General features: G+C 42.8%; 1 protein-coding gene across 7 annotated transcripts in view; it reads left to right on the top strand.

The window, feature by feature from the left end:
- The window catches only part of LOC147020008 (estrogen receptor beta-like), a 295,296-nt gene that overhangs the window by 274,177 nt on the left and 7,550 nt on the right, over positions 1-13,569 (top strand). For all 7 annotated transcript variants that reach the window (XM_085894930.1, XM_085894929.1, XM_085894931.1 and 4 more), the window contains one exon: positions 4,177-4,330. In XM_085894930.1, the coding sequence (XP_085751056.1) occupies positions 4,177-4,330 (154 nt within the window). The remainder of the gene's footprint in view (positions 1-4,176; positions 4,331-13,569) is intronic.

The following is a 13,569-nucleotide window of genomic DNA, read 5'->3' as shown; positions in this document are numbered from 1 at the left end:
GCCAGACATCCTCCCAATCACAACCACTCTTTGCTTCCTATCGTGAAGCCAGTTTCCAATCGAGTTATTTTCCTGACCAGTTTCTCTGCAAGCCCTCAACTTAGGTAGCAACCCCTATATCACAGAGAAATTACACCCCAAGTCTGATTGTGTTCACCTTAAACGCCTCCACTGTGGACCCCAACTACAGCTTTTACAATACAAACATAGACTCAGCAATACCACTGGGGACACCTGCAACCTCTTTCAGGCTGCCACACAAACAAGAAAACACATTATGGAAGACTGCATTGTCCTGGCTCCATGAAGGCAAGAGCCAAACAACATCTTAGATGTTAAGAATCTCTGGGTCGCTCATAAGAGATATATCGGCTATCTGCATACAACAGGCCTGTTCAAGCAGAACTGACCGGGGTTAATCGACATCAACAACATCCTGTGTGATACCTGATCAAATGCCTTCTGAAATTATACATACATGATATCCACTGCACTTCCCTCACCCACCTAGTCAGAAACTACATCCTAGAACTGCAATAAATTTGTTAAACATGACTTCCCCTGAGTAAGTTTGTGCTGACTAGCCATAATTCGTTTGAAATTATTCATATGGTTCCTTATCAAATTCCTTAATTAACGTCAACCAACGCCTTTCCCACAACTGAAGTCAAACTAACGGGTCTATAGTTCCACAATTCTTCTCTTGATCCTTTATTAAATAGTGATGTTACATTTGCTACCCTCAAATCTTATGTGTATTGCATAAGCCTGTCCTGACCAGTGAGCTGTTAAAGATATCCACGAACACCACGCTTATCTGCTTAGCCACCTCACTCAATGCTCTTGGGTGCATGTTATCAGGTGCTAAAGCTTTATCCTCCATTAATATTTTCGCTGTTTCTTCACTTCCTCTACATTTACTTGGATATCTTTTCTAAGCCATTGCATACCTCCCTGCTCAACCACCTCATTCTCTTTCTACATACTCTCAGCGATTGCATTGATACTCTCAGCAATTTGAAGTTCCCCTTTTGTTCCTATGTAAACATAGAAGCAAAAATACTATTTAACAAGTAAAATAGACATAAAATGTCATAGCCCCTGTTGTTTTAGTAATTTTGCTGTACAGAATTAAAGGGCGAGCCCATATTGATGTACAACTAAAATGGACACCATTCTTCCAGTTGGCGATGTTTGATCAGATTACAAAATAAAGTGAGGTGCACATGTATGCCATCATGTACAGTGCTTGTGCCAAGTTTGAACAAAATTGGACCATGCACGTCGGAGAAATGGTTGGACACACATTTAAGTCATAAAATGGCCGCCAGTAGGCCATCTTGGATCTGATCTGAAAAAAAAATAAAAAAAAGACTTGCATATGTAAGCCATCATTCATTATTTGTGTGCCAAGTTTGAACAACATCGGTAAATGCATGTCAGAGAAATGGTTGAGGACGTGCTCAACACTGGGTTTTTTTACAACTAAAATGCCACCAGTCGGCCATCTTGGAAATGATGTCAAAAAAAGAATGACTTGCTTATACATACCATCATGTATTGTCTTTGTGCCAAGTATGAATAAAATCGGTCCATATATTTCCGAGATATGCCACCAAATGTCATTCAAATCCATCCACAACTTTTTGAGATATCCTGTGCACAAACAAACAAACAAGAAAAAGACCGTGCAGAGCACGATGCTTGCAAAACCATGGTTACCATGGATACATCAAATTGTCCATTTCATCAAGATTAAAATTGACAATCTTAATCAAAGACCACATCAACAGACAGAATAACAAAATCGACTGACCAATATACTTTAAAAATCTTCGATTTTGCAAGTAACAAACAGACAAACAAACAGACAGAAAGGCGTGAAAACATAACCTCCTTCACCATCAGTGGCAGAGGTAAATATCATGCTATATTTTGTTTTTGGTCCGACCTCTCATTGGTGAAGAATCACTTTAAAAATAAATAATTCTCGTATCCGGATCCGGATTCGGATCTTCACCAAAAAAGACAGTAACATATGGCAGGGTATTTCACATGCTATGCCTTGTGTTGGCTTAATGGCTAGGGCGACAGGTTTGGCCACATGGAGTCCTGAGTACAAATCCTGCTCTGCTGTTGAATTAATATCAGGTGGGGTTGACTCAGCCTGTCATCCTTCTGAGATTGGCAAAATGAGTACCAGCTTGCTGGGATGATTGAGCTATTCAAGTATCCTGCGTCAGAGTGGCAAACCATCCAGTATTGTACCCAATAGCCCACGAGATTGCTTCAGCAGCACTAATGCTCAATATGACATGAAAATTGAGACCAAATCCATAAGCCCCTGTTTTGAACTAGATCCAACAGGGGCTAATAAGTCTGTTTCCACACCCTCTTCATCCTCAATTTGTGTTTAATTTTTTTTTTCCTTTGTCCTTTTCATAGTCTCTTTTGGCCTGCTGAGTTATTTTCTTAACTTGTCTCCATGTTCTTCTTTTTGATGTTGGTCTCTAGTTCTGTTATTTTTTATTTTATGAACGCCTTCGGTTACCCTCAACTAGCAGGGGTCCCCGGCATTGCTCTGTGCTGTTCTAATCTTGTCGGCATTTTGAAGAAATCAATTTTTTTTTTCGTGAGGGCCTAAAACACTCCCTACATCCACAAACGAATAGGGTCGAGGATAATTTAATATTATCTTTCACAAAAAAGGCTTAGGCACTATATAGTGATTTTTTTAAAAATTCACGTTTTCTTTTTCAAAATTTAACTTTTTGGCCCTAAAACACTTAGAGACACTCACTGATGAACCTCTGAAAGTTTAATGAAGATTTGTTTGGCCATCTCTGAGAAAAATGGTGACACACACAGGCAGACCGACAGATAGACAGACACGCAAACAAACAGTTCTATTATAGTATCGATTACACTGCATACCTCCTTGCTCAACCACCCTGGTTTCTTTCTTCCACACTGGAATATACTACTACTCTGCACTCTACTCTGCACTCTACACATTTGATCCTTGAAGGTAGCCCATTTCTCCGATGCAAACTGCCCACTTCACATTAACTTTACCCAATCTAAAGCTCCCAAATCATTTCTCATACTCTGAGTTTGCCTTCCTAAAATCTAACCACCTTACACCACCATCCCAAACTCCACATTGTGTTTACTATGTTGTGGTCACTTGTACCGAGATGTCCTCCCACCTCCACTTCCTCCACCAAATTGGGATCACAACTTTAAAAAGAGATCTAACACTGCACTCTCCCTCATGGCCTTTTCTACAAACTGGGTTCAAAAACAATCCTGGACTTGATCGAGGAAATCCTCCCCACTCTTCCTTTCCCCTGTTCCTGGTCCCACCCTCTCCTTGTATTGGCAAATTAAAATCTCCCATAATCAATACTCTTCCCTTATCACATGCCTTTCTGAATAATTCACATTCCCCTCTTTCCTGCCCTTCCCTCATACTAGGATCCATATAAAAGCATCCTTGAAGTGGCTTACTATTGTTGCAAAAAAAAAAAAAAGGTTTTTGGAGCCAAGAACATCACATATCCTAATGGCATCAAGAAACATCTATTGCTGGAGAAAATGTGACTGTCTGGAAACTACGTTGGAAAGGATTAACATTCATGCCAAGTTTAAATGGTTCACGACCATTCCTCCACAGTTGGGGGAAAACCTTTAGACACTCCCCCCTCCTCTCCAACACCCTTATCTCTCATTTGTCCTTGATGGATATTGTACAGCATAACATTATTTATACAGAATTTGCTTTCTCCTTATTTATTTGTTTGATCTTTGTAGTCTTCTCTGTTTGAATTATGTGCTTCTGTTGTCAATCTTACTGCTATAACAGAACATCTAATTTATTGTATATACATGAAGGTGGGGTTGTGGGGAAGAGTGTCAGTGTGGTGATAATGAAAAATGTAATTGAGAAAATAAGAGAAGGTAGGAGTGTGTGAGAAGAGGTGGGAAGAAAGAGAAAAATTGGGATAGGAGTAAACATGATGGAGAATGGAGGATGTATGACGGGGGAGAGGAGGGACGGTCATAATACTACTATTCTCGAAAATGTAATAAATATATGGCCTTTAAATATCCTCTATCAGCCAGTTTATGTTGACAAAACTTTGATGCTCTTTACTTGCCCTGAGGACTGCTCAGATGGCCTGGAAAGCATGGACACAATACACAAGATGGTTGAAAAGGTGCTTGACGTGTTGATGATGACGATTGGACGCAGGGAAGGAGACACAGCACAGCGAAGCCGGCGCTTGGCTCATCTCTTATTGCTTCTGTCCCACATCCGCCATATTAGGTCTGCCCTGGTTTGTTTGTTGTATTTTTAAAATTTATCCCCCTCATTCTCACTGAGCATTGATGTAACCCTGAGATAGATGTTTTATCATGTTATACAGCAAATGTGTTTGGCACCTAATCATACATGCTATTCAGGACGCTGTCTCGGATACGGCTTCAGATTGTGTTCAATTGGATCAAATGAAAATTGTACCCCATCTGAAAAGTGTACAATCAGATTGTACCCCATCTGCTCCCCCCACACTCCTGCCCCTCCCAGCTTCTGACCCTCCCAGCTTCACCCATTCTACTCCTAGCTTTGCCCATGCCCCCCCCCCACTTCCCAGCTTCACACCCTCCACACACCTTCATGGCTTCCTCCGCCTCACACCCTCTCCTTCCTCCTTTCCACATCCCTGTGTCCTATCCATCCCCCATTATCCCTAACTGTGTGGACCTCAAACATCTGGGGCCCTTGCTCCAACCTGACAGATCTCTCAATCCAGGCCACTGCCACTAAACTGGGTGTCATCTGTTTAACAGAATCCTTCTTCCCACAGGACGTCACTCACTCCTTATTGTCTCTCCTTGGCTATTGTCTCCTCCAGTTTAACCTACCTGAACCCCGTCCTGGTGGTGGAGTTGAACTGTATATCAAGAACTCCATTTCGCACTCTCCATATACTGCTCTTACACTTCCCAAACCCCAAGAGTCTCTCTGGCTGTGACTACCCCTCTGCTCCAACCTAATGTTTGTCTGTGTTGTACCATCCTCCCAACAGTGACTACTCCATCTGCATTTCTCTCTCAGATGACATGAACCAACCTTTAGCCACTCATCCCAACTCTCTCTTCCTCACATGTGGTGATTTCAATTATCACCATGCTAATTGGCTGGGAGTTGGTACCTCTCTCACCAACCATGACACTTCTGCAAAGGACTTCTGTGACTCCATGGGTCTGACAATCTGTGAATGTTCCCACCTGGATTTCTACTGATGGCAAATCTTCCCTCCTGGATTTGGTGATGACCAACTTCTCCGCCAATGTATCTTGCTTGTCCTCTGCCCCAGTTGACTCTTCTGATCATGTACTTTTGTGAAGGTCGACATCTCTCTGGCCATTGTCAGAGAACAGCCTCAGTGCCGGCGAGTCACGCAGTTCACTCAGGCACACTGGCAGGGACTACACGCAGCCATCTCTCTTCAGGACTGGTCTTCTATATCTACCACCTCTGATATTAATTCAGCCTGGGAATTCCTCCACAGAAACCTGCTCTCTGTTATGCACCGATTTACCCAATCTCATCTTTATTTGTCTGACCCATCCTCCTGGCCTTGGTACTCTGAATCCTATGGTGAGACAGTTGCCTTAAAACAACTAACATTCTCCTTCTGGAAGGCAATTCCAACTGAAGGCAACCTCACATCATTCCACAAAGCCTACAACAAGTGTGTGTCTACTCTCAGGAGAGCCAGAAAAGAATATCTATCAAATCTCAAGATTGAGCTTTCAAACTTGTCTCCTATCATCAAACCTGGTGACGCTTTGTTAAGTCTGTCTCTCGTGTATGCTTCCCTTACATCCCTTCCCTCACTTCAAAGGAACCATAGCCGATTCAGCTCGTAAGAAGGCCAAGTTCCTCAATTCTGTGTTTGCTTCAAAATCTTGTGTCCCTAATCTCAATCACTCTCAATCTTTCTCTCTACCCACCCTTCCCATGCATACCCAACTGCTCCTTGACTCTGTGTCTTTTGCACCTGCGAAGGTGGAAAAGTTTCTGGCAATCCTCAACACTGACTCTCCAACTGGATCAGAAGGCATCAGCTCACGTGTCTTAAAAACCTGCTCTGCTGCTCTTGCATATTCTCTCTCTGCCCTTTTCAACCTGTCATTTACCATAGGTCACCTTGCATCTGCTTGGAAATCAGCTAATATCACAGCCTTACATTAAAAAGGTGCAAAAGCAGATCCCTTTAATCACAGACCAATTAGCTTGCTTCCAATCATCAGGAAGGCCATGAAATCTATCACCACAGTTGACACAATCATTCCTTTTCTCCAACAGGGTCATCTTAGATCAACAACTCAGATTCATACCTGGTCCTTCTACCTTGGACATGCTGCTTCTACTCTCCCAACAATGGATGGTGGCCCTCAATATCAAACATGAGATCAAGGCCATCTCTTTGGACATATCTCAAACTTTTGATGCAGTCTGACATCCCACCTTGCTCTCCAAACTGTCTGCCTTTGGAATCCAAGGCTAACTCCACTCTTGGATTACTGACTTCCTCTACTCTCATAGCCAATGTGTGGCTCTCAACGGACTTGTTTTATCCCCTCTCCTTGTCAAGCTGGAGGCAGTGTTCTAGACCCCATATTATTCCTAATCTTTATCAATGATATCTCTGACTCTCTGGAAAATCCCCTTTAACTCTGCTGATTAATCCACCCTCTTATCTGCTTTGACATCTCTCATTCTTCTGACAGACAGACAGCAGCCTCTCCCCTCTCTTCAGACCATGACAAAATCACAAGATGGTTAAACATTGGAATGTGCCTTTCAATCCTGAGATATCTCTCGATCTGTCTCTGTCTGTCTGTCTGTCTCTCTCTCTCTCTCTTAGGACCGCACCGCAAACCCTCCCATCTACTTTTTCAACAACCCTCTCAAATAAGTTCAATCACTCAAACTCTTGGGTCTCACTCTCAGCCATGATCTCTCTTGGGCAAGCCACATTTCAAAGTTGGCCTCCAAAGCCAGCTCTTTATCAATGATTGGGCATCCTCCACCATGTAAAGTCCTTCCTGACAACAACTGAACTCCTATCCACAGACAATGCTTTCATCTGCAGCTTGATGGAATACTGCTCTCTCCTCTGGGTGCCCCTGCCTCATACCTTAAGGGGCTGTCACACCTTGACGATTTAGCCAGCGTATGCCGACGTATGGAAAATTTGTCTAAAATGCTGGCACACGTCGAATATGTTATGGGTAAGTTTTGTATACGTTAAGAGCACGCTGAAGCACGCTGGTATACGGCGTAGTACGCCGAGCTCGTCGACAAATTATAACATGCTCAAAATTTTTCGACGTATGCCAGCATATGACTCGCACGTTCCGCATACGCTGGCCATAAGTTGGAGGCACGTTATGCGATCGTTGACACACGTCGACACACGTTACTTGTAAGTTACTCATAAGTCGAAACATGTCGAGGTAATGTTTAGCGTACCCGAAACTTATTTCTAACCTTTGAGTCACGTGCTTTGAACCTATGTGTAACGTATCTCCAACGCATATTGACGTATGTAGACGTATTTGATTGACGTCTTCCGGACGACCACAGAACTTACTGAACGTGTTTCTAACTTACAGCTACCGTATAATGGCGTATTGGCAGCGTTTAGGGGAATTGGTATATAAAAATGGGCTTCACAGGAGGAACCCATCAGTGTTTGAGACTCCATGTTTTTTTTGTTGTTTTTTTTTTCTTCGGCGTGACGGTGATGTTGACATTTCGATTTCTAGTGCGGTTATGATTTCAATCTTTGAGCGGCAGCGATTTAAATCGTTGAGCGGCAGCCTATGAATAGCCTACGCCACGTGATCGTCGACGATACGCTGCCACACGCTATGCATACGTTAGACTATCGTTGGGCATACGTTGTGAACGCCGACAACACGCTAAACATTCGTTGGTATAAGTTATCTATACGTTATCGAAACGTTCTGTGTACGTTACTAATACGTTATGCATTTGTCCAACTCGTTATGAATATGCCAAAAACTTTTAAAAAACATCAATAGTTCACCGTAGAAAAACATTTTTTAAAAAAGCCAAAGAAAACTTCGAAGAATGCTGCAAAGAAGTCTCCTGGCCGTGGCCGTGGACACGGACACAAGGAGGATCCATCATCACCCACACCCTCCCCATCACACTCACCTACTACGACTGACATGGACCTACTACTACTACTACCAATGCCACGCTCACCTACGACTACTACTGATACGACTGACATGTACATGTACTCAGCATGGAGTCTGAAACACTGACGGGTTCCTCGTGTGAAGCCCATTTTTATATACCAATTCCCCTAAACGCTGCCAATACGCCATTATACAGTAGCTGTAAGTTAGAAACACGTTCAGTAAGTTCTGTGGTCGTCCGGAAGACGTCAATCAAATACGTCTACATACGTCAATATGCGTTGGAGATACGTTACATATAGGTTCAAAGTACGTTACTCATAGGTTAGAAATAAGTTTCGGGTACGCTAAACATTACCTCAACGTGTTTCGACTTATGAGTAACTTACAAGTAACGTGTGTCGACGTGTGTCAACGATCGCATAACGTGCCTACAACTTATGGCCAGCGTATGTGGAAGGTGTGAGTCATACGCTGGCATATGTCGAAAAATTTTGAGCATGCTTAAAATTTGTTGACGTGCTCGGCGTACTACGACGTATGCCAGCGTGCTTCAGCGTGTTCTTAACGTATACAAAACTTACCCATAATGTATTCGACGTGTGCCAGCGTATTCGGCAAATTTTTCATACGTCGGCATACGCTGGCTAAAACGTCAAGGTGTGACAGGGCCTTGATACTTCGATGTCTAGTGCGGTTATGATTTGAATCGTCGAGCGGCAGCCTTTTAATAGCCTACGCCACGTGATCGTCGTCGATACGCTGCCGCGCTATGCATACGTTAGACTATAGTTGGGCATACGTCGTGAACGCCGACAACACGCTAAGCATTCGTTGGTATAAGTTATCTATAAGTTATCAAAACATTCTGTGTACGTTACTAATACGTTATGCATACATCCAACTCGTTATGAATACGCCAAAAACTTTAAAAAAAAAACATCAATAGTTCAGCGTACGCCAGCGTTTTACATACATTTTGATACGTTGCCATACGCTGGCTAAAACGTCAAGGTGTGACAGCCCCTTTACTCAGCATAATGTCATGGAAACCAAGGCCTTTATGATTATTGGAATTTTCTCTGATGAAGCTGAGTCTAAAGGTCTATCACTGCACCATCCCAGACAGGTCGGTGGTGTCTCTGTCTTCTATTGCCTCCTTTCTGGTCTTGTACACTCTGCTCTTTCCATGCTTTGTCCCACGTAGGTTTCTGCAGGGCTCACACAGTCTACCATCAACCCCCTTCTTGTCAAACTACCTAAATCCAGGATCACTGCTCACCTCCACTTATTTGTTCCTCTTTTTTCCTGCCTCTGGAACCAACTTCCATACTCTCTGCAATCTCATTCTTCCCTCCAGGTCTTCAAGCCTGTTGTTCACCATCATAAATCAGATCGTTCTAAATCCAAAATCATGATCTTTCCTTCCCTCATTAACTCCCCCTCCCCCAGTCCCACCCCAATCCCTCCTCCTTCCAAAGTAACAGTTTTCTCTCCTGAGAGTTCCCTTCCGTTTCCATCTTGTCCACCCCATGCATCCTCTCCTGCCCCCAATTCCTCCCCACACCCATTGTCTGTCGACTTCTCTCTGTCTAGACCCTTGGCTCTGCTGTTGGTGTTTCCCCCCTCTGTCAACTGTTCCTTTTTCCTGTTGCATCCTGATCCATTCAGTGTACTAGTACTAGCACTTCCACGAGCCTCGACTATGTATACAAAACAAGCTCGAATGAGCTAAGATCCTCGTCCTCTTAATGATGACGTCATAAAAACGAATATGACGTCATTGTGATGTATCAGGTTTGCGATAAATTATCTGTGCTAATGCCCGGCTTGATTCCCACAAACAAAATTCAAACAGCTTGCCTAGTTTCGGAGATAATGGTATAGGCGATTTCCATTAGCGGCGATATTATGACGTCAACTTTTTTCTAGGAAGAATTTCCAAAATCGGAGATAATTACTGCCTGCACGTGGGCTTTCTGCATATACATGGCAAGTTTCACGAAGATCCGATGAAAACTCTGGGTTGTGAAACAAAAAATGTCAAAAAATAGGAATGACGTCATAAATATTGATATGACGTCATAGTGATGTATCATATGTGCGGTAATTAATCTCTGCTAATGCCCTGTTCGATTCCCGCAAACAGAATTCAAAAAGCTTGTCTAGTTTCGGAGATAATTTTTAGGCCATTTCCATTAGCGGAGATATTTTGACGTCATAACGTTTTTTCTCGGAGGAATTTTCAAAATCGGAGATGGTTATTGTCTGCGCAGGGTATTTTTACATATATATGCCAAGTTTCAGGAAGTTTCCATGAAAACTGTAGGCTGTGAAACAAAAAAGTCCACAAGAACAACAACATGAGTAAGACTTAGAGATCCTCCACAAGGATCTAAAAAGGATTATAATGTGCAAAAATAGATGCAACCTCTGGCTTCGTACAGACTTGGTGCATTTATTAAGCAGAACTATACCCTTATTGTTAACCCAGCTATCTTGCATGCTGCTTGAATGAGGAAGGTACAGCTAAAAGCTTCCTTACTTGCATTGGCAGGATTTATACAAGACTGACAGCTGCCCAGGAAACCCCTTTTACAGCAAAGATTAAAATACAGGGAGACCCCCCCCCCCCCCAAAAAAAACAAAACCCAAACGATTTAATATAAAATCCTCATTTATCACTCAAATGGCACAATTTTTATCACAGATGAATTACCTTGAATAGGCCATGACTGCCTGTGCTCATCCGTGCTAAATGACATCCTCAAAATGTCTGCCATGGTGCTGCAAGCGCGCTTGCATTTGACGAGCAAAATGGTTGATCACTCTGATGCCTTCCGCTGTTGGAATTAAACAAATATTATCGATAATTGTTGCTTTGAATTCCTTATTGGATTGTGGCCTTCCTCTGTAGATGTTATCCTTCAGACAGCCCAAAGATAGAAATCTGGTGGTGACAGATCTGGTGAGTGTGAGCACATTCAAAAGCAAGTCTTCGACTGATGACTTGTCACCAAATTGCATATTGAGCCAGTTCAGTGAATAATTTCAGGTGTGGAGAGTGGCTCCATTCTGTTGAAAACATTGTTACTCTCTCTCGTAACCCCTCTGCAACTGCCTAGAATTCTCCAAAAACCTCACAAGAACTAGGATGTAACATTTTGTATTGACAGTCAATGCCTTGTCTGTGGTGTCCTTAAACCAGAGAGCCGAAGATTCCATGTTTACTGATTGTGACCTACACAGTGCATTTTTCTGAGTGGAGAGGTCATTGGGAGGAGGGGGGAGGGTGTTGATCCCCAGTATATGCAGTTTCTGGACTTGACATGCCCATAAACAAGGAAATGGGTCTCATCAGAAAACCAGACATTGTCAAGGAAGTTCAGCCTTTCTTCAGTCTTGTCTGCAAACCACTGGCACAAATCGTCACTCTTTTCTGCATATGGGCTGCAGTCAGTTTGTGCCTGATTCACGTGAAATTCCAACTTATTGATTCCGACGCTGGAGAAATTTATTCTGGCTTCTGCCCACTGAATCATTAAGAAGGTCAATGTTTTCAAGAGATGTTATATATTGAGGACATCCCAAGTGTGTTGGTCCTCCAGTACTTTTACTGTTGAGATAGTGCAACAGTGCCCTTTTCGCTAAACTTCTCGACTCAGGCAAATATCCGTGACTTGCAGGATGCAGTGTAAGTTCAAAACTTACATTTAAACTCGATTTGAGTCTTCTTGTGGGAGTCCGTTTTAATAAAAAATCTCCACAGGATAAGTATTTTGCCTAATTGTCTATGGCACCTTTAAAAAGTGAAGAATCATCACCAACTTTTGTAGTCTGTCTTGTGGTTCACTCATCTTCAAACACCTTTAAAAAAAAACAAAAAAAAACACGAGGTTGTCATGAGTGAGATGGAAGATATTAGACAAAAGGTAGGTTACGTTTTTTTGGGGGGTCACCCTGTAAATGGCTATGACAGTGCAGTCTTCTGAGTTACATCATGCAGCCTCGCAAATCTCCCCATAAAGATCTACACGTGAATCTTCACCATAGTATGGACTTGCCCACATAATGATTCAATTTCGGAAAGTTCCTCGTAAATGGCAAACTAAATCGTGCAACTGAAAATTTACTGGAAAATTTATAGATTATATCATGTGAGGGGAAATCTAAATGTTCTTCTCTTTCATGAATTTCCATAGCCAAAACAGATTATTTCTCTGCCAATGGTATCCGTAAACTCAACCACGACTGGGAACACATCACAGTGGCTGGAAACGGCCCCTAAAAGGACTAATATCACCAGTACAGGAGCTTTCCTTCAATATTGGGGAAGGGAAAACTTTTTACTGCCCTTCGTACAGCATTCGAGTTTTATGCCAAAAGTAGTATGAAATCTCATAATGAAAATAAAAAAAATGATTAGTTAAGCAACACAACTTACATTATCGCTTTACCAGTACATATTTGATTAAGTTCACAGACACAATTGTGTCCAGCAAGTATAATGTCTATACTTTCATTGCCTCTGCCACCGAAGGTGGAGTATCGAAGGTTATGTTTTCACCCATCTGTTTGTTTGTGAACAAAATATCTCAAAAAGTTGTGGACGGATTTGGACGAAATTTGGAGAGCTTGGATATGTGGCAAGGATGAAATGGTGAGATTTTTGTGAAGATCCACATCCAGATCTGGATCCAAGAATTTTAAAGTGATTTTTCACTATTGAGAGATAAGATATGGCCAAAAACGACATTTAGCAGGATATCTCAAAAAAAATTATCGACGGATTCGGAAGATACTTGGTGGGAAGGTTGGATAAGTAACAAGGAAGAATTGATTGTCGGGTTGTCGGCGACTAAACCGTCTCCCCCACCAGGTTTCTGGTGAGGAGGGTGTTTGGATATGGACACCCAGCAGGATTAAAAACAAAACCTGTCAAAGGGCGGAGGAGCTCCTTGTGAGCCAACGGCCATCCATATCTAGTGCCCAACTGTGTCTGCGGACATCCTCCTGCAGTTGGGTCACTTCTTATTAGGAGGTTGGTGGCAGGATTTGCACTCCGGCCACCGTAAAACCCTTCATTCCGCAAAACGCAAAAACGCAAAAAAATCTGAAAACCCACTCCGTGGGAGTACCTCCTGTGCAGCTTCCCTTCGCAGGGCAGCTCACCGGATGACGGGATTGGGGCAAAGCCTTCGGGACCCCCAATCTTTGATAGGAGGGAAACCACGGGGTAACATCCCTGGGTCAGATTGCGGGAGAGTGTGTCGGAGTGGTGCTGAGGTGTCGTCCACCAGACGGCGGTCTCCTTGGGTTAAC

Source organism: Eptatretus burgeri, chromosome 9 (assembly GCF_056783735.1).
Source record: "Eptatretus burgeri isolate ZD-2024b chromosome 9, Ebu_testis_v1, whole genome shotgun sequence".
NCBI lineage: Eukaryota > Metazoa > Chordata > Myxini > Myxiniformes > Myxinidae > Eptatretus > Eptatretus burgeri.
This window is presented reverse-complemented; position numbering and strand designations above follow the sequence as displayed.